The 24,752-nt window shown below is 34.1% G+C and overlaps 1 protein-coding gene across 9 annotated transcripts in view; it reads right to left on the reverse strand.

Annotated features, from left to right (window-relative positions):
- Positions 1–751: 751 nt before the first annotated feature.
- Positions 752–24,752, reverse strand: part of PHIP (pleckstrin homology domain interacting protein) — a 138,764-nt gene continuing 114,763 nt past the window's right edge. For 6 of the 9 annotated variants that reach the window (XM_031667255.1, XM_031667252.1, XM_031667251.1 and 3 more), the window contains 8 exons: positions 22,363–22,432; positions 21,993–22,043; positions 21,574–21,723; positions 13,992–14,144; positions 13,068–13,231; positions 12,357–12,616; positions 11,662–11,859; positions 752–7,702 (listed from right to left, as the gene is read on the reverse strand). In XM_031667255.1, coding sequence (XP_031523115.1) covers positions 7,065–7,702; positions 11,662–11,859; positions 12,357–12,616; positions 13,068–13,231; positions 13,992–14,144; positions 21,574–21,723; positions 21,993–22,043; positions 22,363–22,432 — 1,684 coding nt within the window. In that variant the 3' untranslated portion in view covers positions 752–7,064. Of the gene's footprint in view, positions 7,703–11,661; positions 11,860–12,356; positions 12,617–12,893; positions 12,965–13,067; positions 13,232–13,991; positions 14,145–21,573; positions 21,724–21,992; positions 22,044–22,362; positions 22,433–24,752 lie in introns of those variants that run through there. The other 3 variants (XM_031667253.1, XM_031667249.1, XM_031667254.1) reach the window with 2 other exon arrangements.

Consider the following 24,752-nt stretch of genomic DNA (forward strand, 5'->3'; position numbering starts at 1 on the left):
TTTTTTTTTTTTTTTGGCAGCTTTCTTACCTCTCACCTTTACAGAATTGAAGAGCTTTAATGGCCTTCTCTGGATTAGGTTTTGGCTTCAGGGGATATTGTGGCTGATTTGATCTTCTATCCAGACCACTGCACCTTTCTTCTTATCAGCCATAAGGTTGCTTTGCTTTCTTATCATTCATATGTTCACTTTAGTAGCATGTTTAACTTCCTTCAATAACTTTTCCTTTGCTTACACAACTTGGCTGTTTGGCACAATAGTTCCAGCTTTCAGCCTCTCTTGGCTTTTGACATGCCTTTTTAACTAAGCTTAATCATAGCCAGTTTTTGATGAAAGTGAGAGACTTCAGACTCTTCTATTCACTTGAACACTTAGAAGCCACGGTAGGGTGACTGACTGGTTTAATTTAAATATTGGTGTATCTCAGGGAATAGAAGGCCCAAAAAGAGGGAGAGAGATGGGGGAATGGCCATTTATTGGAACAGTCAAAACACACAGAACATGTATTAACTATCTTACATGGGTGTGGTTTTTGGCATCTCAAAACAATTACAGTGGTAACATAAATGATTACTGATCACAGATCACCATGAACAGATGGAATGATATTTTAAAAGTTGGAAATATTGCAATTACCAAAATGTGACACATGAAGTTATCACCTGCTGTTGGAAAAAATGGTACTGACAGTCTTGCTGGATGAAGGGTTACCAGTTATCTGCAAAGTGCAATAATGCAAAGCACAATAAAATAAAGTGTGCCTGTACTTCTTTTTATTAGTAAACATGTATTTTTAAAGCAATTCACAATTTATAGCAATACAATAGTGTGTTGTGAAAACATTAAAAGTCCTTCTTCTAAGGGTTCAGAAAACCTCACACTTACAACAATAAGGTCATGGCCGCAAGACACAGCTTGTCTGGAAACTACATATTAAATGATGTATTCTATTCAGGGACTAAATATAAAAGCCAAGGTTGAGCCATGAATACAGAGGACAATATACAAATGAGATTATCACCACTCGCTATTTGAACAGAATTAGATCTCACAGATAATTTAATCAACTTTCAAAACTTTACAGATGAGGAAAATGAAGCTCTGAGATATGACTTTGCTGGGGTTCCTCTACTTCCTGTCAGGAATGAAAGTCAAATTTCCATTTCCCAACTCCAAGCCAGTTCTTTTCATTACACTGTGCTGCCAGTATGTCTAACCAATATGGTAGAAAGGTATTTCATTGAATGACTTCCACCATTCTTTTCCCAAAGACTAATCAGTAAGTGGTAAATGTGTTAAATTTACCACACATTGATTACAAACACAAAGTACTATATTGCAAGTAACAGAGGTTTTGCGCTTTGGTCTTTATTCTTACTTCCATTAAATACTGGGGAATCTTGGGTCATAAAATTGGTATCATTACAAAAGAGAAATGAGTAAAGAGTGGTTGCTGAAAGTTAATTTTTCTTGGCTGGTTCTTCTAAGTATATACTAGGTATTGTTATTAGCAGACTTCAGAAAGAAAAGGTTATCTGTAATTTTTTTTACCTGCCTTCCTCAACTTAGAAATTTATTTTATACAAAATCATTTTAACAAAACATCTTAGGGAGAAATTAACACAAAATTACAAATCACTCCATGTGCTTAATTTGAATTGTTATAGTCTTATGTATTCATATCTAATAGTCTTCATGCTAAAATTGGGATTCTTAGTAAGTCAACAAAAAAGCATGACAATCTGACACAATTTCTAGGAAAACTGCAATAACTCTATGAACTTAAATACAAGTAAGTGAAATTCTTTCATCATTCCTTTTTTCCCAGAAATTTCATATTTTTGAGAAAATATTTATGCAAAGTGTTCCACTGAAATGTATCTCTTACGAAAGTATCTGAATATTGAAGTATTTATCACTCATCGCAGTTAACTTACGGTAAGAAACCAATGAAATTGTTTTATTAAATGTACACATAAAAAAGCATATAAGTTTTTGACCTTCAGTTGTTTTGGAATTAAATTACATTTCGGCACCCAAAAATCTTTTAACTGACAGTTGTCATACTTTGCAAAACACACAGGGCACTGGAAACTCTAATGAACCAGCATTTACATAATGGTAACTGCCATATAACTACTTTGGTAAGCAGCTTGTTGAAATTACGTACTAAGTGCTTTATGTGTTGCCAAAAAAACTTAAAAAACCAAATAATAAATCATGAGGCTCTACAAAATAGCTTAGAAAAACAAGTTTTCTATTTATTTAAAAATAAGTTTGTAGTTACTACATTGCAGGGACAGGAATTCTTACACGTACATTCTAGTTTGTATAAAAGGATTCAAAGAATTATGCATCAAAACTAACATAGAAAGTGTCCACGTAACAGTAAAGAAAGGTCCAATCAATATGTACAAAAAGAAAGGGCACTGCTATTCTGGTGTGAGACTGCTGTTTATAATATGATACTCCAGGTTCGGAAAGAAAAAAACAAACTTCAATAAAGCTAAATAATTAATTTGTTTTAAAACTCTGTGTTACTTATTACATACAACAGATCTGCTTGTGTTTAAACATTGTTTTCTGTACAAAATAAGCATAATCTTAATTTGAAAATGTGTCAGTTTCAACTTTCACCCTCTAGGTCAGTTACTTTTTAAAAATTGAGCTACATTCTACACATGTCTAAATGTCCTGTGACAGGATTTAAGTTTTCTAAAAGATCTTCAATAAGACCCCTGTCTTCTTGCAGTTTTAATATGGTCCAAAAATGTAACGTTGTATTGTCTCATTTTATAGTCTATCATTGTGACTAATCAACACACACAATGTTAAAGTAACCAGCGTGTGTGCATCTGCCTTATATGCATGTAGTATATTCCATCTTGAACCTATTTTTCTTGGCTCCTTGAATTGTAGAAACTCAGCCGTGCACTAAGTATTTGGTCTGTGCCATAAGGTTAATTTCCTGATAATTTTTATCTGCATTAAAAAAGTGTTTCAACACAGAGCTATCAAAACTAAAAACAGTATCTATTTATAGCTCATATTTTCTACTCACTGTTTTACTGCAGTGTGTACAAGGTTTATCTCTGGAGCGCCAAAAGTGGTACTTACAGTCTTCTGACTCAATTTGACCTCTTCTTGGGTACTATACATAGTTCATGATGACTTTTCATTTGGAGCGCTTTGCTCAGTATAATTAACAAAAATAGTTTCTTAGTAAATGTAGTATTAATTTTAGTTCAGATCACTTGGAAATCAGGGAACTAAGGGAAACTGCAAGGGTAGAAGCAAAGAAAAATGTATTTTTCAAATTTTAATGGGAAAATAAATTCTTGCCTAAGTGTAACAAAACCACTGCTCAACCTGTTATATTAGAAATACTTTTTAGGTTTATAGGAGTAATCAGATGATAAAACTACTTCCCCTATGACTTTTAAAATCATGTAACTCCTGCATATAAGCAAAACACTTACAGCCCTTTAATCACTCAAGTATCTTGGTCCTTTCAACCTATTCAAAAATGAATTTCAGGTCACAAAAAAATTCAGAATAAATCTGTTTTCATTAAGTAGAAAACTGAAAAAGCCACTTCCAGCTGACATTTGATAGAGATATACAGTAGGTATAGATGTATAAAATGGAATGTCAGAATTGAAGTAAACATTGTTAACTGGAGAAATTATATTACAAATCATATTTGAAAACATGTAAATGCTGCTAACATATAAGATAAAAATGATATTTGAATACATTTCTTAAAATGTCTGATTCATCTACTGCACTGCAGATGAGGGACAGTTCTAGATGTTAACATACATGCTGCACAAAGGTATTTTCTCTGATTACTGTATCTTATGTAATTCATTTCCAGGTGATAACTAAATTTAGTCAATCCCAAGTCTCAGACGTTACCTAATCCAGCTCACAAATATTCCACATTTACTTACACTGAAGGAGGAAGATAGTTTTATAATAATGCCAGCAGTCTTTAAATTTGTAGTGAAGCTGTGCAATAAAAACAATTGAAATAAGGCCAAAAAAATCTTCAGCTTATAATACATGCAGAAAATAGTCCAATGCCACTATAGCAGGTCACAAAGGATAAAATTTTAGAAAGTTATGTATGTATTGCCTATCGCCCAGGGCTGTGAGTCTCTGATTAGACTGAATATTTAAACTAATGCTCCACTTAAACTTTTCATCTGGGACTTGAGAATGTTGGAGTTGAGGGAGGGAATATTAGGGTTTGGTACTTAGAAATACCTAAATTGGTTTACACTTTCCATGCATGTTAAGTTATATTTCTGAATTTTCAGTAAATTTGAGATGTTTTTATTGCTTACCTAAGACAACTGCCAAGATTTCTTTCTGGCCTATCAACAGTACATACATAGTGTTACCGCCTCAAAGAGGATTATTTTCCCAAGTGGTAAAGAAAACAAAAATATGGTGATGACTTAAATTTCTTAATTCAACTTCTGCAATGTATAGAAGCTAAATTATAAAAATATAAAATCTAAATATATTGGTATTACTAATACATGTTTAAGTGTTTCGGTTACAAAGAATCTGATCCAAGTTACTGTGCTTTACTAAGAAACCAGTGTCTAATAATGTCCAAATAAGGTCATAAATATACAGTGTCTTTAGAACAGGAATAATACATTTATGTGTTATAGGAAAGATGGTAAATACTCATTTCTTTGCTCAAGAGTTGGAATTAACACATACACTGTACTAGAGGTATATTCCACTCTAAGACTGTGTACGCTCTTCCTTTTTCTGTACACAACTTAAAACTGTACATTATTTTTTTACAAAAATTGATTTTATAGCCTATTCTTTTTTTCTTAACACAATGCAGATAACATCAGGAAATTACATATTTCAAATAGATTGCCTTCAAAAGCAACTAATTAATGACTTAAATTTCAAACATACGCTATTATTTTCAAGAATGGTGTAAGTGAAAGACTCATTTTTCTATACAATCAAGCCATCCATTTCTGCATTATGAAGAGTTTAACTACTGAATTTTAATTTTATAGTTAAATATATTTGTTAGAAAAAAATAAATATACAAAAAACCTGAAAAATTTGAAATTATTTTTCAACTGCAAAATCTCAGAAATGCAGTCAAAATCTGGAAAATGGTTTACTTAATTTCACAGGAAAATTTCTGTACAAATTTAGTTACAAATGATCTTAAAAGCCCAAATGTATCACTTTTTCATTCTTCAAGACAGTTAAATGACAGCTAATATTCATCCTTATCAGACATAATTATGTAATGTGTTTTGCCAAGGTTCGATTGCAGACTTTATTTTTCTACATCAGGGTCATGCTGATACATATTTTCCCCATCTTCACTTTTTAAAAATGTAGTATCTGAAAATTTTGGTTACATTTTTGTACCATACCAGTCCTCAGAAAATACTACATTCTTTAAATTTTTTAAAAAATGGACAGTAATTTTTAAACAATAGAAATGGTAAGTATGTTGGTTTTTAAGGTATAAAATAACTAACTGTACCATAAACAAATAAATAACTGCTCTCCTTTTCCATAGCAGTACATATAGCAATACATTCTCCTAAGTCATATAGTTATCATTTACAATAGACAACTTAATTTTACTAATGATGCAAAAAATAATAGAATACAAGGCACAATCATTAAATGGAGTTTTTCTTTAGGGTGTATATTGACATACCAGCATGATAAGGATACCGTAAAAAGTGCAGAAAAAACACAATGTGCAATGAGACCACTGTATAAAACATGATTGCATAAAAAGTGATTTGGCCTATTTTAACCTTTAATAATTGAAAATAACCAATTTCCCCCTTAAAATTAAACTATAAAGTATGACATTTTAAAATTATTTTTATTCTACTGCTATCTAAAAAATCCTGAAAAAAGAATTTATACCTGGGTAATAGTATATAAGTATGTGTTTGTATATATATTTAATTATACCCATTTATCAATATATACACATACACACACAGACACGTTTCTTTGTAAGTCATTTTAGGCTATTAGATATGTCTAAAGTTTAGAAATGACATTAATCCAGATCAACAAGTAAACATCAAATCCCATACCTTTTTTCCTGTATTTTCCTTGAATCCTTTAACCACTTAAACATTTCCTCTAGAATATCTCTGTCAAAGGACCCACCAGTGCATTATTTTCTATTAGTACCAAAAAAAAGATATATCTCAGCATAACTCTTTAATAACTTGCTCTTTAGAATATATAGCCTTTCCAATATTGAAAAGTGTATGCTGTCCTGACAGTCAAAAACAGGCTTTCCACTGCACTGATTCTCAGTCTTTGGCACAATAAACAGAGATTGAGTGATATAAGAATCAAGGTCTGAAAAATTAGACAGTCAAATGTTTTCCAATGTGGATATGTTTCCCTTCATCAGTACATTTTCTCTTAAGTTTGGCAGAAATGGAATAAAGCAAAAGCCTCCTCTAGATACTTTGTAGATGAACATTCTATAATTAAAATTAAACTTTTTAGGGTATCAAATGGTGGAAATTTTGTATTTATCTTTTAGAGGAAACATTTCTTAATTCACTGCTACTCTGTATAACATCTGTCTTTTAGGGGCATGACTTGTATCAATAGAAATGTACCTTGCTTGGTCAAAAATAATTCATTTTAACATGAAATGCTCTATCACTAGGAATATTATGCTCCTAAAGAGTGTAGCAGAACTGTCTTTTCTATAAATAAATCAGGAATTCATTATAGATCAATTTCTTTTGTTTCAGTGAATGAAATGAATGTGAAAATGCATAACCTATCTAAGGGCAATAAATAGCAAACATTTAAAATATATATGTATATATTTATATATATATATTCATTTAAAGAAGTGAAGTGTCTTGTAAGTTTGTTTTTTTTTGTTTTTTGTTTTTTTTTTGCAAATCAAATCATATTCCCTACTCCACCATAGCAGCAAGGAAGCAGAAGCCTTAGTTCTACTTATTCCTTAACTGTACCTGCTTTATAGATTTTGAAGTAAAATATTTTGGTACAAGTTACCAACCAATTAAATTAGCTTTTGCTTTTTCAGTCAACTTTCGGACTCGTCCTCTACTAGAAGTTCCAAAAGTTAAAGAGGTGTCTTCGAACAACAGCTGCCTTTGCTCCTCTTCAGAGTCATCCTCATTATAGAAAGCTGTCCTTCGACCTTGATTTCTAGTTCTCATGTGGGGTTCAGAGCCTTTGAGTTCTTCAAACTCTTCTTCCTCATCTATAGGATCATCTATCTTTTTTCGGTTACTTCTCCTTAACACTTTGACACTTGCAGGGACTAGGAGATCTGAATCTAGTTTTTGTGTCTTCATCTTCCTTTTGGGTTTTCTACCTCCACGACTCTTTTTCTGTAACAAATCTTCCTTTACATTATTAGTTTCAGAAAGAAAATTGCATGTTGAAGAAGGAAGTACTTCATCTCTGATGGGATGCACATTATTTTGCTCTAAATTTTCTGGCTTTGCATACTGTAGCTTTTTGGGCTTTCTACCCCTTTTCTTGTGTATAATTTCACCACTATTGGTGTTAACTTCTACTTTAGGTTTCCTTCCAGGTCCCCTCTTCACAAGTTTTGATGGCTGTCCTCCATGGCCATTTACTTGAATGGTTCCTGGTACAAGAGCGTTGTTCTTACAATCTCCTAAAAGGGAACAACAGGACACCTTAATACATGGAGTTTCTTTTTTGGTTTGACCCTCAAACTTGTCAATAAGGCCCCATTGGTATACTTATATGTAATGACATAATCTAAATTATTTTATTAAAATGGGAAAAAAGAACCTAGAGAATGTTAATAGTTCAATGATCTTATTTATTTTCTAATTAAAACAGACAGATTCTTAATGATCTCATGAGGGAGGTAAAGCTCATAGAAAATAAGTAACTCATCTAAGTTAACATTGTGATTGATTATAAAGCTAGGATGACCAAAGTTTTCTTATTCCTAACTTAGAAGTAAGTTACTCTTGCTCAAAAACTTTGCTCTCAGAACTGTTTAAAGAGGACTTAAAAACAACTAAATGGCAGTTTTTCTTCACAGGCTTTGAAAAGTCCTCGCCTTGTGTAATAAATGGCAAATGACTATAATCCTAGGAAATACTGATTATATCAATCAAAATCACTATGTGTGCCACCATAATCATGATTAAGATCCCACTGTAACAAACTCCATGACAAAAGGCCATTATGCTTCATAAAACAGGAGAGAAAATGCTGGCAATCAAATTCTAAACCTGAAGGATCTGGAGATGATGAATCACCTTTCTGTTGTAGAAAAAAATGCTATAACTTAGATAAAGGAAAAATATGCCACAGGAACTATCAGTAACGAACTCTCTTTCCCTCCAAATTTCTGACATGTTTTTATTTGATAAAGTAGGTGATTTGCAATGCTCTATTTTTGAGGAAATTCATAGATGGAAACTGCTTTTAAAAAGAATACATCTTCATAAAAGCATTTTTTGTCACGGGTTGGAACTGTACTTTGTAAATAAGAAAATCATGGTTGGTTGGGTGCAGCGGCTCACAATTACAATGCCAGCACTCTGGGAGGCCAGAGCAGGCGGATCACCTGAGGTCAGGAGTTCAAGACCAGCCTGGCCAACATGGCAAAACCTCGTCTCTACTAAAAGTACAAAAATTAGCTGGGTGTGGTGGTGGGTACCTGTAATCCCAGCTACTCAGGGGGCTGAGGCAGGAGAATCATTTGAACCTGGGAGGCGGAGGCTGCAGTGAGCTGAGATCGCGCTACTGCACTCCAGCCTGGGCGACAAGACAGCCTGGGCGACAAGAGCGAGACTCCGTCTCAAACAAAACAAAACAAAACAAAAAAACATGGTTAAGAGACTCACCAAAGGTCAGAGTCAAGTATAGACAGAAAATGCAAAGATTTTAATTCCCGATCCCCATAGTGAAATGACTCTCTTTAGATTAGTGGTTGGGAAAAAATGTGGGTGTGGACATAAAGTAGTTAAGTATTTCCTATGGAGCAACTGACATGTAAACTGCCTAGGGATTCTGCCAATCCCTCTTGTTTTACATTATGACTACACGGGTTCTAAATATCCAGCACATGTACCTACTACAGAAGATAGGCTTTAAGAACTACATGAATCCCTTGAAATGGTCCAAAATTTTGTATGAATATGTTTATGTACATTTTTCTTAGACAGGGACTATAGGACTTATCAACTTTATAAAGCAATATATAATGTAAAAAGATTAAAAATGAATGCAGCTTTCTTAAAAAGGAATTCAGAAGTTTCTTTAAAAAGTTTAAAAACCACTGATCTTGAACTGTGTTGTCCTGGGCACATGAAAAGTTACGCAGTTTAGGAACTAAATTTTTAATTAAATTTCAATTTAAATACTAAAGCAGTATATATTTTAAAATACTGATTAAATACTGAAATAACATTTTGGATGCAATGGAATAAAATATTATTAAAATTAACTTTACCTATTTTTACTAAACATAGTGACTGCAAAATTTAAAATTACATATATGGCTTGTATTATATTCCACTAGACAACACTGCTTGATTCTAGACAGTTAATTTAGGTGTCATTATTTATAATAAATCACTGTTAATGTTAACTAATAGATAAGGATATTTCTATACAGTACCAGTACTCGAGTATTTCTAATACTCAAACATTATAAATCAAATGGACTATGAGACCAGACCTCCGCTATCATAATGCTAGAACCAATTCATCATATATATTTGATTTCGCTAGGATTCAAGAATAAAAAGCAGCAAGGAAGGCCAATATACTATTCAAACTCTAAATTCAGTTCAGAAAGGGGGCAGATATTAAAAATGTGAAACATTCATATGCAAAGTATTTTGGTTATTTATTCAAACAATTATCTTCTATATAATGGGCATTAAAAATGAGTAAACACATTAACCTCAGATTCTTCTGGAGATACAGACATGTGAAAATGAATAACTTGATCAGTATTATAAGTACCACCAAAGGTAATGAACAGGGTTTTCTGGGACATAAAGATGGAAGTGCTTGGCTGGGCGTGGTGGCTCACATCTGAAATCACAATACTTGGGAGGCTGAGTGGGGTGGATCACTAGAGGCCAGAAGTTCCAGACCAGCCTGGTCAACATGGAGAAATCCTGTCTTTATCAAAAATACAAAATTAGCCGGGTGTTATGGCGTACACCTATAATTCCAGCTACATGGGAGGCTGAGGCAGAATAATTGATTGAACCTGAAAGGCGGAGGTTGCAGTGAATGGAAATCTGGCCATTGCATTCCAGTCTGAGTGACAGAACAAGATCCTGTCTTTGGAAAAAAAAAAAAAAGGATGGAAGTGCTTGATTCTATCTAAAGAAGCCAGGAGAAGACTTCCTAAAGACGATATTTTAAGTGAGACGTGAAAGGCAACAGACCATTAAACTAGGAGGGAAAAAAGACATCCCCCCCAAAGAAGAAAAGAACAAAGACTCAGGAACTTCTAAGTGTTTAGGATGACTGGGATACAAAAGAGAGAAAGAAGGCAAAAGAACCTGGAATGTTAGGCAAGAGCCAAGTAACAGAGAGTCTTGTGTAACAGGCAAAAAATTAAAAATGTTTCCATATATGATTTGAGGGCAAGGAAGGGTTTTCTCTGCATGTATGTACACACATCCACATGTGCTAGACAGAAATGAAAAGATCACTTTGGCTGCAATATGGGGGATGGACTGGTTAAGAAAGAGTTTGAGAACTGAGGCAGGAAGACTAGTTAGGAAACTAGGAAAATAGTCCAGGCAAGAAATTATGTAAGCCTTGAAATAATGTCACGGCGGTGAGAATGGAGAGGAGAGAATAGATTTAAGAGATGTTATGGAAGGAGAAACAACAAAAACAAAAAGCTGTTGAAGAGATTCAGTTGCTGAATAGAGGGCTAGGATGACTCCCTGATTTTAAGTTTACATGGGTAGATCCCAATGCCATTAACCAAAATAAGATTTCAGTAGAGAAATTAAATTTTGACAGAGGTTTTTAAAGACAACAATGAAGAAATGTCTTAAGAAACACTTTGAAAGTCATGATGCAAAATGCTTATTATTAGGCTGTCTGCTGCCAAGAAGCCATATTATTTTAACATGTCACATGGCTTATTTTAGTATTTACTTTCTTCATCTTTCAAACACGAAGACTTTACAATAAAAACCCGAAGCTGAAAGAACTTGAAGTGTAACATGTCAAAAGTTGTACTCTACAGTTGTAGACAACCCCAATGAATTATTATTTAATAAAAATCTGTCTAGAAAAATAAGTAGTTTTGTGATCCAATATTTACTTAAAACATTTTTCTACAAAAGTGAAGAATGCTACATTGGGTTAACTATATCCTATTTAATTTAAACTTCGAAGATAAATTTCTTTTTTTCTTTTGAGACAGGGTCTCATTCTGTTTACCAGGATGGAGTGTAGTGGCACAATAATAGCTCATTGCAGTAAATTTATCAACTAATACAGATGTGTGACTTTTAAGTGGGCAACCTGAAAAGTGGATATAAATGCTGATTCCAACAAAAGCATCATTTATAATAAGGTTCTACTGTATCTTGAAAGATAGAAATAATACCTTACCTTGCTCAATGACAGCTGATGGCTTTGAAAGAGTGGACGCCTTTGGGAGTAGAGACGACTTCATTTTACGTTTGACTGGCTTTTCCTTTTCCATGGTTTCTTTTGCAGAATTATTCCTAGTGCCATGACTAAAATTGGATTGACCAGGACTGGAAAGAGTATTCAAAGTTTTGGAATGTTTCACGGAATTCTCTAGTACTAAAACAAATAAACAAAAAGTTAAAAATTAAGAGTTACTGAACCTAAAGATAAGAAAAAATGTTAACCTGAATTATTTGAATTAGCTAAGACAACAAAACCTGAAGGATGCTTAAAGCTTTCTTAGGAAATCTACTTTCTAATAGGAAAAAGGCATATCCAGCTAGAAACTCTCAATAGTTTCAGCCCTTTTAGAAGCTGTCCCATCATTTCAAAATTACGAAGGCAGGTCTTGGCAAATTGCTAGCTAGTGTGGGTACTATGATTTAAATTCAGTAGTTTAGATCAGAGTTGTCATTTCTAAGCATTAGTCTATAATGACGTAAATCTCAATTTAATTCTTATTAAAAACTTTTTTTAATAGGAAATTAATAAAGAAGGCAAAAACAACAGTGTCTGCTAGAAATTACTAAAACTCAATATACTGCATTTGGCAAAGTAAAAACTTAAATTAAGAAAATCATCAGACACATTACAATTTAGAAAGTCAGTCTTACTTGTTTTCCCTGGTATTGCAGATGCATTTGCTTTTGTAATAAAAGTCTTTGCAGCTGAAGAAGTCGATGGTTGCTCAGTGATAAGTGGATCTACAACCACTCGGTTGCTTCTGGTTCGAACCACAGAACTAGATTCTGTTTTACCGTTTATCTGAGCAGCATTGTGTCTTGGCGGTATTGATCGTGTAGGTGTAGAGAATGCAGAGGTAGAGATTTCTGACTTTAGCTGGGGTTTTAAGATCCTTTTTTTCCTTTCAGGGCTGTAAATAAAATAGTATTGTCAGTCACTCTTATAGTTCTATATGAATGAATAAAACAGTTTATAATATTGTTGGATTCAATATTTGTACTATTATGAAATATGTTAAAATATGAGATTTGTAGTGGATTTCATATGATTGTGAGCCTTTGAAAGTGAATATTTAGTGAAGGATCGCTGTAAATGCTAAAGTTATATGACGGAAAGCATGATGCCATCACTATCCTAAAAATGCTGTTTTACTGTATAGATTTAGCAGTTTGAATTTAAGCACTTACACTAGTATAGCTTTAGTTAAAAGATTAAAAATCCTCCACATCATAGGAACTTGCATGTCAAATATATCATTCTGTAATATAGGGAATAGTAAAGGAAGTATTAAAAAACACCAAGTTCTATCATTTAGATGAAAGTTATAGATCAGTTAGTGGTATTTAAAAGAAATTAAATACCTTGACGCAGCACTACTGGAAACAGAGCTGCTTCTGTTTCTTTTCTTCCTCCTTTTGGTTATGGTATTTCTTTTATGAAAACGAAGAGCAGATTTATAATCTGATAAAACTGAACTAATGTGTTCTTCAAAGAAAGCAGACAGGCGCAAACTCATGCTGTAAATCTGTGAGGGAAAAAAAAGTGTTCAAACATTCCTCGGAGGAAAATATCTTTGTTCAGTAAATATTGTAATGTAAATACTTTTCCAGTAAAAACTATTTAGAATTTAAATACTGTTTTTGACATCCTTTTTCCTAATCTTTTGATGAAAAGGTAAACTGAAGCATTTTAACAATTAAATATTTTTGTGTTTAGAACAGAAATCTTTCAAGTTTTGAGATTCTTAAAGAAAAGTCTGACTCTAAATTCAAATGGCTCATACAGACAAAACTCCTTATTGTCAACTCTATTACACTGAAACTATCCCAAAGGTTTGAACCTGTTTTCTACCTAGGACTAGCATCTCTTCTTTCTCATTTCACTGCTATATAGCACTGCTTTGTGATGTTATGTCTGGTCAAAGAGTTTTAAATTATATTTATATTTTTACTTATTTGTAAAAATCATTCACAAAAATGTCCCATAAGGCAGATAATAGCTAGAAAAGTCAAGGCCAGATGGCTCTGGTGCATACCAGGACAATTTGCACCTATCTATTCAATCACAGTACTTCAAGAAAAGTCACCATTACCAGACATCAAAGATAACATAAATGTTATTTCATACAAGGAGCTGAGTAGAAAGGTATAAATTCTTTTTCCAGGGGGACAATATTCAGAATATAACAAAGTTAACTTGGACCTAAATTTTAAGTAAAGCAACGTTTAGTCATTTAACATACTCCTCTAACTCAATCTAGTCATAAACAAAATTTAATTATATACCCTTGATCTTTTGCTTGGTGTATATGCTTTGGAATTACTGAAAATAAGTCTGACATCTTTACATAACTCCATTGGTGACTCATAATTCCCAGCCTCTAAAGTTTCTCTAACGGTAGCAAAATCCATTGGAGTGTCAATGATGTCTCTGTAGTCCTAGGAGAGGGAAAATAGGTGGTGTTACCATTATTATTACACAAAGCATCACTTCTCAGCACAGGGATTTGCACAGGATTTTTATGATGACTGTAAGTCCTAGAACTCTTAATAATCACTCCTGTTCCCCTTATCAAGAGTTCCTTTTTTCTAATAATTCTAATTTATTTCATACTCTCCCCCTTATATTGCAATCAACAATAATTTTCTTATTCAAGAACACAGAAGTTATTAATTTTTCACTGGAGACTTGGGAGATGGAGTTGTACTGGAAAGAGGAAAGTAAAAGAGTAAGGAAAAAGCCCAGCTCTACAACCAAAAGTTTGAAAGAAACTCTCAAAACTTTATACTACTTATAAATTCTAAAGGTCTGACGCATTGAAATACAACTGTAACTTTAAGGAAATAAAAATGATGGAAGTATGCCAGCATCCCATTTATGCAGACACCTAAGTTCTAGTAATCTCAACTTCAGTACTACAATTGGGAATTTTGCTTTGCAGTAATAAAGAATTAACGAATGTGAATAGTTGTCACAAAGTCTATGCATGTCACCTGAGGTGTCTACCTAGTCAACTGAGTATAAAATTAGGTAACAGATTGGAACCAATAAAAACACACAAGTGAAAGAGCAACAGGAAATCATCATAATATGGTGTATAATTCTAAAATTATCAGAATATGCTTTTTTTTTTTTTTAAGCAGGGACAAAGAGTATTGTACTCCCCCTTTTTTGGGAGAGACAGTCTTGCTTGTTGCCCAGGTTAGAGTGCAGTTGATGCCATCACAGCTCACTGCATCCTAAGCCTCCCAGACTCAAGCAATCTTCCCACCTCAGCCTCTCAAGTGGCGGGGACTACAGGCAGGTGCTACCACGCCCAGCTAATTTGTATAATTTTTGTAGAGACGGGGTCTCGCCATGTTGCTGAGACTGGTCTCAAACTCCCTGACTTAAATAATCTGCCTGCCTTGGCCTCCCAAAGTGCTGGGATTACAGGCATTAGCCACTACATCTGGCCTGCAGTTTTTCAATAGTCCCTCAGTATGGGATTATATTTTTTGAAGTATAACAACTTGACTTTGCACCATCAAGTTTAAATTATGATCAAATATGTCTGACCCTGAAGAAGGTGCCATATAAGGCAGGATTACTGCCTTTACAAATTTTTATTTCTTCCTTTCCAATAGGTATGCCTTTTATTTCCTTTTCTTGCCTTATTGCATTGGCTAGAATTTCCAGTACTATGTTGAATAGCAGTGGTGAGAGTGAACATTTTTCAATCATTCCTAATTCTTAGGGGGAAAGCACTCAGTCTGTCACCAGTAAACATAATGTTAGCTGTAGGTTTTTCATAGATGTACTTTATCAAGTTGTGGAAGTTTTCCTTTATTCCCAGTTTTCTTAGGGGTTTTATAATGAATTAACGTCTTGTTTCTTCAGATTCTGCATTTGTCTATTTGCCATCTATTCACAGGGCCAAGGATGATCTGGTACCTGGGGGGCCTTACAGACCTGAGGAAAGACTGCCTCTTCCTGGGGCAGTCAATTCTTAGTGACGGGCTCCACTGAGAACATGTCTTTCATATACATACCAATGAATCCCAAGTATAAAGCCACAGTCAGCTCCTTTTCTCACTCTCACACACTAAGCCAGTATTTCCATTTTAAATCATCCCAGGGCTGGGACCAGACAACTAGATACGTGTGCCTCAGAGCCCACTGGAATTATTCAAACTAGCCAATAATAAGCTGTTAACTGTGACCTGCCTTGCATTTCCTGCAGAAACCCCAATAAATGATTTCTAAGCTTTTCCCTAGTTTTGGTCTCTCCTGCCCAACCAAAACCTAGCACTTCCCCTGTGGCCCTGTGTGGCATGTGGTAACCCCCTACTTTTCTGGGACTCTTTTTTACTTTTTTTTTTTTTTTTTTTAATGAGATAGGGTCTCACTCTATTGCCAGGCTAGAGTGCAGTGGTGTGACCTTGGCTCACTGCAATGTCCATCTCCCAGGCTCAAGCAATCTTCATGAGTAGCTCGGACTACAGGTGCACACCACAGAACCTGGCTAATTTTTGTATTTTCTGTAAAGACAGGGTTTTGCCATGTTGCTCAGGCTAGTCTCAAACTCTTGAGCTCAAGTGATCCACCTACCTTGGCCTCCCAAAGTGCTGGGATTACAGGTGTGAGCCACGATGCCCGGCCTGGGAATCTTCAGTATAATAAACTTTTTCCTTCCAAGCCTTGTTTTCATTTCCTCCTGTGACCACACTGACTTTACCATAACCAAAATGCACATTCATAGAACAAATGGGTGTGAAATTTTGTCAAATGCTCTTTCTATATTACTTGATATAATCATGAGATTTTTCTTCACTAGCCTATTAATATGATGGATTACATTGACTGGTTTTTGAATAATCAACCATCCTTGTATCTCTGGAATAAACAGCACTTGGTCATGGTATAAAATCACTTTTTAATATATTCCTGAATTCTATTTGCTGTTATTTGGTTAGTTTTTTTTCTTCTTTTCTACTGTTATTGTCTGGTTTTGAGATCAGGGCAACACTGGCCTTCATAGAATGAGTTGGGAATTTGAGTTTTTCTATCTTCTGGAAGAGACTGTGTAGAATTTGTGTTACTTCTTTAAGTGTTTGGTTGAATTCTCCAGTGAAGCCATCCGGGACTAGACATTTCTTTTTTGAAAACTTATAATCACAAATTAAATTTCCCTAATAGGGTTACTGAGTTACCTGTTTCATACTGGGTGAGTTGTGGTAGTTTATACTTTGAGTATCGGTCTATTTCATGTAAGTTACCAAATTTATGTATGTATAATTCTTTGTAGTATTATTTATTTTTACTTTATCATCCTTCTGGTATTTGCAGGGTCTATAGTGATATGCTCTATATCATCCCTGATATTAACAATCTGTCATCTCTCTTTATAGCTTTGTAAATCTCAACAGAGGCTTGTCAATCTTGTTGATCTTCTCAAATAACCAGCTTCCAATTTTATAGATTTTCTCTATTGTTTTTCTTTTTTGAGTTTCACTGATTTCAGCTCTTTATTATTTCCTTTTGTTGGCTTACTTTTGGTTGATTTTACTCTTCTTTCTCTAGGTTCTTGAGGAGTGATCTTCGATTACTGATTTGAAACTTCTCCTTTTCTGCTGTACTCTTTAGTACACTTTAGTATTAGAAATTTTCCTGCATTGCTTTAACTGCGTCCTACAAATTTTGATACACTGAATTTATTTTAATTGAGTTCAATACATTTTTTTAATCCCCATGAGATTTGTTTAATCCATAGATTATTTAGAGGTGGGCTCTTTAGTTAACAAGTTCTTAGAAATTTTACATTATTGGTGTTACAAACTTTGTAGATTTGGGCAAAACATAAAAATGATTTTTTAAAATGTTTTGCAATATTTTGGGTAATGTAAAATTCATGTAGAATACTTAATTTTTCTTGGCTCACATCTTGGCCTTCCACCATGCAGTATAGTACATGATAACTGCTCAATACAATTCTATTGAATACATGAAAGCTGTAGATTATTAAGCCCATTTATTTCCATCAAAAATTTAATTTTTAACATCTTGCTTTGAATATTTGATTACACTCAAAATGTGAACTAATATTTTCATATAAAAGGTGAAATATGAAGTGCGTGATCTGCCTTAAATATTCCACTAAAGTAAGGATGATACAGTTAATTCTGAATTATAAAAAGTAGATTGGTATCCAAGGTTTTCTTTTTCTCTTCTGTGACAGTAATTAACAAAACAGACCTCCATCATGGAGTACCGCAAGAGGCAAGAGATTACATTTTTCTTATTTCTACTGCTTTTCATCGGCTAACACGTTTAGCTGGTGGGACAGGTTCTAAATATTTGCTAAATATTGTTCTCATTATTTTGAATATGTAAAAGATGACTGCATTCTTATATATTTCCCTCTTAAGTTTAAAAAGTGAACTTTCTTTATACAAAAATTCATTTGCCTATTGTCAGAATATCACATATAACTGGTGCGCTGGATATAAAGGATATGGGTTCCCATTGTGGCTTTGTCTATAAATAGCCACAAATAAATAGCAAGAAACAGTTTTGTCTATAAATCTTAGCAAGGTGAGTCTCAGTTCAACATCAGTAAAGTGAGTGGCTTGGAGCAGTCTCAGGTCTCCTCCATTTTTTCTGTCTGACTGTTTTAATATTTTCTTTTTGACTTTCAATTGTTGAGTTTTTTTCACTCTTATTCTAGGTAAAGATTTTTTTCTTGTATATCCCGATCAGGAATCATAGTTTGTCAAATGTTTACCAGTTCTAGAAAATTCCTGGCCATGGGGCATGGTGGCTTACGCCTGTAATCCCAGCCCTTTGGGAGGCTAAGGCAGGCAGATCACGAGGTCAAGAGATCGAGACCATCCTGGCCAACATGGTGAAACCCCATCTCTACTAAAAAAATTAAAATTAGCTGGGCGTGGTAGTATGCGCCTGTAATCCCAGCTACTCGGGAGGCTGAGCCAAGAGAATCGCTTGAACCCACGAGGCAGAGTTTGTAGTGATCCGAGATTGAGCCACTGCACTCCAGCCTGGTGACAGAGTGAGACTCTGTCTCAAAAAAAAAAAAAGTTCTTGGCCATTAGCTCCTCAAATATTTCTCCTCTCCCATTCTGTCTATTCTCTTCCACTGAAATTTTTGTTAGACATACTTTGGACCTTCTCTTTCTATCTACTATTACCTCTTACTCTCTCCTTCACACTCAATCTCTTTACCATTCTGTGTGGGATTCTATAGAATTTGCTTAGATCTTTACATTTACTATCTCTTTAATCTGTTTTTAAAACTGTCCGGTAAGTTTAATTTCAGTAATTATACATTTCATTTCCAGGATTCTATTTAATTGGTTTTAATATGTCTTCCCTCTTTTCCTCTCAAATAACATACTTTTCCCCCATGTTTCTTATTCTTTCATTTATTCCTTTAACCAAAATTATCTATCAAAGTTTAACTCACAGCATTTCTTTTTTCTTGGTGGTACATATAACAACAATAATCTTACAATGAATGTCATCTCTCTTTTTTTTAATGAAGTATAGTAATTCAGAATAATCTATTACTCAAATTTTCAGGGAGAGGTTACTAATATTTCCATTGGTTGTTTCTGTCATCTTATAATGGTAGATCAGATCAGTCCCTTATATAGGTGTGTGTGTGTGTTTTTTTTTTTAATCATTAGTTCATTCAGTTAAGGATTAACTTTTTTTCCATAATGGATTTCCACACAAGGGTAGTGCAAATTTGGATTCTAAGTCCATGTATAGCGTACGTTTAGGAAAATTTCTCCTCTCTGACATTAGAACCACTGGGGAAAACATTCTTTGTTGTGAAAGGAATTATTCAATTCTTATTTTCATTCAGGGTGCAGTTCTTCAATACTTCTGGTTTAGGGTTGGGTTTCAGCTCCAAATTCCTTTTTCACCACTGCCCAAGGACTCAATTATCTCTGTATAGTGTTAATACTTGTGCCTCTAGAATAAAAACATTGTCTTATTTCTATCCCTTCTTTTCTGTGTAAAGCCCAGAATACAAATGCCTAAAACAATGAATAAACAGCAATTTATTTTTCAAAAGAATACATAGCTGAGCTTGCAAGAACCAAAGTGAAATCCGTAAGTTGTGAAAACAGAGAGAAATGAAAGCCAGAACATTCATGCATCAGCTCAGTCCTAGGTTTTCCCAAAGGTGAGGTTCTAATTAGCTCAATTTATCACATCACTGGAATTAAAGATTTCTCTTCCACATTTAACATTCTATGTTTCTGGTATTTTAAATGACATGAAAAAAGTCATTTTCTGATATTTATCTGTTGATGAAGTTTCTCTATTTTCATCATTGTAAGTTAGAACAAAAATAAGCTTGGCTAATTTTTGTATTTTTAGTAGAGACAGGATTTTACCATGTTGGTCAGGCTGGTCTTGAACTCCTGACCTCGGGTGATCTGCCCACGTCACCTTCCCAAAGTGCTGGGATTACAGGTGTGAGCCACTGCGCCCAGCCCTTGAACTATATAACATTTAATTACTTTTTAAAGGAATAAGATAATGATGTCCAATGATACCACATCTAGGTCATGATGTCTTATAAAACATTTTTTATTTTCATTTCAAACCATGAATGCTATCTGAACTGCATAACTTTTTTCTTTTTTGAGACAAGACTCTCACTCTGTCACCCAAGCTGGAGTGCAATGGCGCCATCTCGGCTCACTGCAACCTCCGCCTCCCACGTTCAAGCGATTGTCCTGCCTCAGCCTCCTGAATAGTTTGGATTACGGGTGCCCACCACCACGCCCGGGTAATTTTTGCATTTTTAGTAGAGACGGGATTTCACCATGTTGGTCAGGCTGGTCTCAAACTCCTGGCCTCAAGTTATCCACCCGCCTCGGCCACCCAAAGTGCAGGGATTACAGGTGTGAGATACTGCACCTGGCCCCTGAACTATATAGCATTTAATTACTTTTTAAAGGGATGAGAAATCACTCTACGCTAAATTTAGATTGCTATGATTGCATGCCAAAATAAATACTTGGATCATGTTTACTTAGCTCTTTTTACCATGTATTCCATAAAGATTATACATTGGCATACCTAAATATATACAATAATATCACCTTACATTTGTACACAGTGCTTCACATTTAAAAACTATTTTTTTTGTTTGCTTTTGTTTTTGAGACCGAGTCTCTCGCTCTGTCGCCCAGGCAGCGGGATCTCGGCTCACTGCAAGCTCCGCCTCCCGGGTTCACGCCATTCTCCTGCCTCAGCCTCCCGAGTAGCTGGGACTACAGGGGCCCGCCACCACACCCGGCTAATTTATTTTTTTGTATTTTCAGTAGAGACGGGGTTTCACCATGTTAGCCAGGATGGTCTCGATCTCCTGACCTTGTGATCTGCCTGCCTCGGCCTCCCAAAGTGCTAGGATTACAGGCGTGAGCCACCGCGCCCGGCCTAAAAATTATTTTTATATATTCTCTTTACATCTCCATAATCCTGTAAGGATGTAGGCATTATTATTTTTTTTTTTCCTAGATAACTGCCATAATAAATTCATAGAATCAGTGTAGGGAAGACAAAAAGAAAAAAAAATTCAGATGAGAAAACTAAGGGACTAGCTCAAAGCTGCACAACTGGTAGGAACAGAATAACCTATTTCTTACAGTGTCTTGGTTCAGGGCTCCTTCCATTTTACCACACTATTCAAAATTTAGATTCTCTATGTAGTCAAATGGATAATGAGAACATGTATAAAATAATAAAGAAATGAACAATAATCATAAAAAGTAACTAAAATAGCCAACTGTCATGTAAAAGATATGTAGCAAACTGACAGGTAAAGAAAATATTTTCAAAAAGACTTACTGGATATTCAAGGAGATCTACTGGCTGACGGAAAGGCTCTGAATCTTCACATTGAAATATGAGATTTAACAATTCTTCACACTGTTTCTTCCATGCTTGAATATCGTAAGACTGGGCTCTATTACGTAATCTTCGTCTAGGCTGATGGTCCTGCAATAAAAGTGTTCAAATATATTAATAAAAGAGCACTTATACAATAAAATTTGTACTTTTAATGCAGTCTTAGATAATTGGGTAATACACAAGAATTCAAACAAAAGAAAATATTCACGAAGTTCTAAAAAACATACATTTTGTAATTGAAACTAATTTGAACATACTTAATGTCTTTTAAAATGCTAAGAGTAAAAAAAGAAAGAAAGCTCTTAATACATTTTAATTCATATAAAGTACTCCTGCTAAAACTAAAACTATATTACCTTCCTTTTTCGAGTAGAAGTTCCTGGCACATCAGCATCTTTCTCTTCTTCCTTTGAGGCAAGAATTTATCAGATTCATAAAACATTTTAAATGTCATTATACTTTATAGTTGATTAATTAGCAATTATTTCCTTTACACACTGGAACACTGTAATGTATATGCTGGGGCACTTTACTGACTCATTAAAAAGTTTCCCATTAAAAATTTTTTTGTAACTCTAAAAAGAATATTCTACTGCCAGTTTTTGTTTTAAACTACACTAGACAAGAAATAATCTTCACAACAGCTTTTACCTGAAAACTATAATATGTAAATTCATTTTTATACAGAGAATATCAATATAGTAATCATAATGAAATATTACATACCTCAGAATCAGACAACACTTTCTTCTTCATTGAATTATAAAGTGGAATTATGTTATAACAAGTCTGATCCCTACATAACAAGGAAATGTTAAAATGTAAGACTACAGCCATGATAATTTTTTTCCTTAAAAATTTGTTCCTAAAACCGTATTTTAAGATAAAAGTAGAAGCTGAAGGCTTGCTTTCTTCTGCATTGGCTTACTCCAATAATGTGTGCACACACATTTAACCCTGACCCCTCCACTCTATGTAGAGTTTTCAGTGTGGCCTGACTATATCATTACACCAAACCCAAGTCTCATCTCCCAGTCTTTGCTTAGGTATCTGCTGTGCTTCTTCCATTCCTCAGTCTTCAAACAGCTAATATATTTCTTGTCTTCCAACTTTCTTTCTTTTATTCTTAAATGTATTTCCCAAAACTCTGTTCTTACGCATCTTCTCTTGACACTATACCTTTTGCTTTGATAACTTTACATAATGGTGGTTTTATCTGTGTAAATGAATTCCAAAATTCCTGCAATCTGTCCTAACCCTTCTCCTGAGCATTCTACCATAACCTAAAATTCCACATATGTTTAAACTTAATAGTGGCTCCCCAGATATCCTTGTTCCTTTCTCTATTTTTTCTTAAACAACATACCATTCTTACAGTAATGGGAATATTGGTTTTTCATTATTCTTTCCCTTTCCTCCTCCTTATAAATCCAACTAGTGGTCAAGTGCTGTGAACTCTATCCCCAAGTATGTCTGGGCATCTGTCCCTTTCTCACTTCCATAAATTAAGTCCTCATCAACTCTTAGTTGGTCAAATATAGCAGTCAATCTGCTATTTATGCTTCTTGTCTCTTCTATATCAATTAAATTAGACACTGCAGTCAAATTAACATTTTTAAGGCATAGTGTAAAACATTCTATTCTCATGTCAAAATATTTTCAACATCCCCTTGCTCTCAGAGCTCATATTTTAAAAGTCTAAAACCTTAGATTGGCATTCAAGGCCACCCATGATGTGGCCCCAACTCAAATTTATAGCACTGTATCTCTACTGTGACTTCTACTCATTACTGTCTACCTCACCCAATTTATATTACCCTTAATTAAACCTCCCTACCTCATGCTGCTCCTTACCCCTGGAATGGCTTTCTTTTCATCTAACGTTTCCTTAATCTATCAATATCTACCTTGAATACAATGTCTTCTTAACATACTTCTCCTCCCCTGTATCTGAATCCCCATCATCACAACTAAAAGTGATCCTACACTCATCTAAACTTCTATACAATTCTCTTATTACTTGTCACAGTTTTCCTTATATTATAGTTTCTTACAGATTTATCTATCCTATGAAACTGTATTAAGAGGACAAAAATACTACCTCCAAGCACCCTTTATATTACTTTGTATGTATCAATTGCTTGAAATTTTGCCAAATAACTCAATTAAAAAGTATAATTAAAATTTCAAGGAATACTTAATATCTTGAAAACTATCTGCTAAAAAAAGTATTTCTAAACAAACTATACACATCTAAAAAAAATGCCACGGATTTATTTTTAGGAATATACAATACAAATGCTTTAAGTGTTTCATGAATCTGATTTCAAAGACATTTCAAAGTAGCTGTTTGAAAGAAATACATTTCATAGACTATTTCAAATGTATTAACAATTTTCATCTAAATTATTTCACTGAAATATGAATATGGTATCTCATGTAGTTCTACTGATTCTCTTTGAAAAAACAGATATACCTACACATAGTTATAACACTTACAAAAAATTACAGACATAAGAGTCTTCGGAGGATAATGCTTAATTACTAATTTCAATAAGGAAAACAAAAGCATAGCAATAATGGCCCCCAAACCATTGGAAAGCAATAGATATCTTAGAAAATAAGGTAGAGAAAGGGCACAAAATTGACCTTACTAATTATGTTTGGTGTTTTCTTATACTGAAATGACCTGCATTTCTCAGTTAAAAAACATTAATCAAAAAGGAACTCAAAGATTATGTCCATTAACGAGAATGAAGCATGGATGTTTATTTAAAAAAAAAAACAAAACACCTGAATAATCCTGAAGTTTTCATTATGTAAAAATGAAAGCTGATAACAGCTAAGTAAGCTTTTAAAATGCTGTTACTACTTCTCAACCAGGAAAAAAAAATTCAAAATAACAACATGGAATCACAGCAGTCTTTGTACAAAGTATAGAATTCATTTCTCTGCCTTCAATTTAGGAGGCTCAATTCATTGTATGACTGCATAAAATCCTTAAGATAAGGAAGGGAAAGTACTTCTGCCTTAATAAATAGTGGTTATCACTCTTGTTATGGGATCAATGAGGAACTAACCTTGACTTTGAACTAGAATCATGAAAGTTAAATTTA

The sequence above is a fragment of the Papio anubis genome, chromosome 6, assembly GCF_008728515.1.
Source record: "Papio anubis isolate 15944 chromosome 6, Panubis1.0, whole genome shotgun sequence".
NCBI lineage: Eukaryota > Metazoa > Chordata > Mammalia > Primates > Cercopithecidae > Papio > Papio anubis.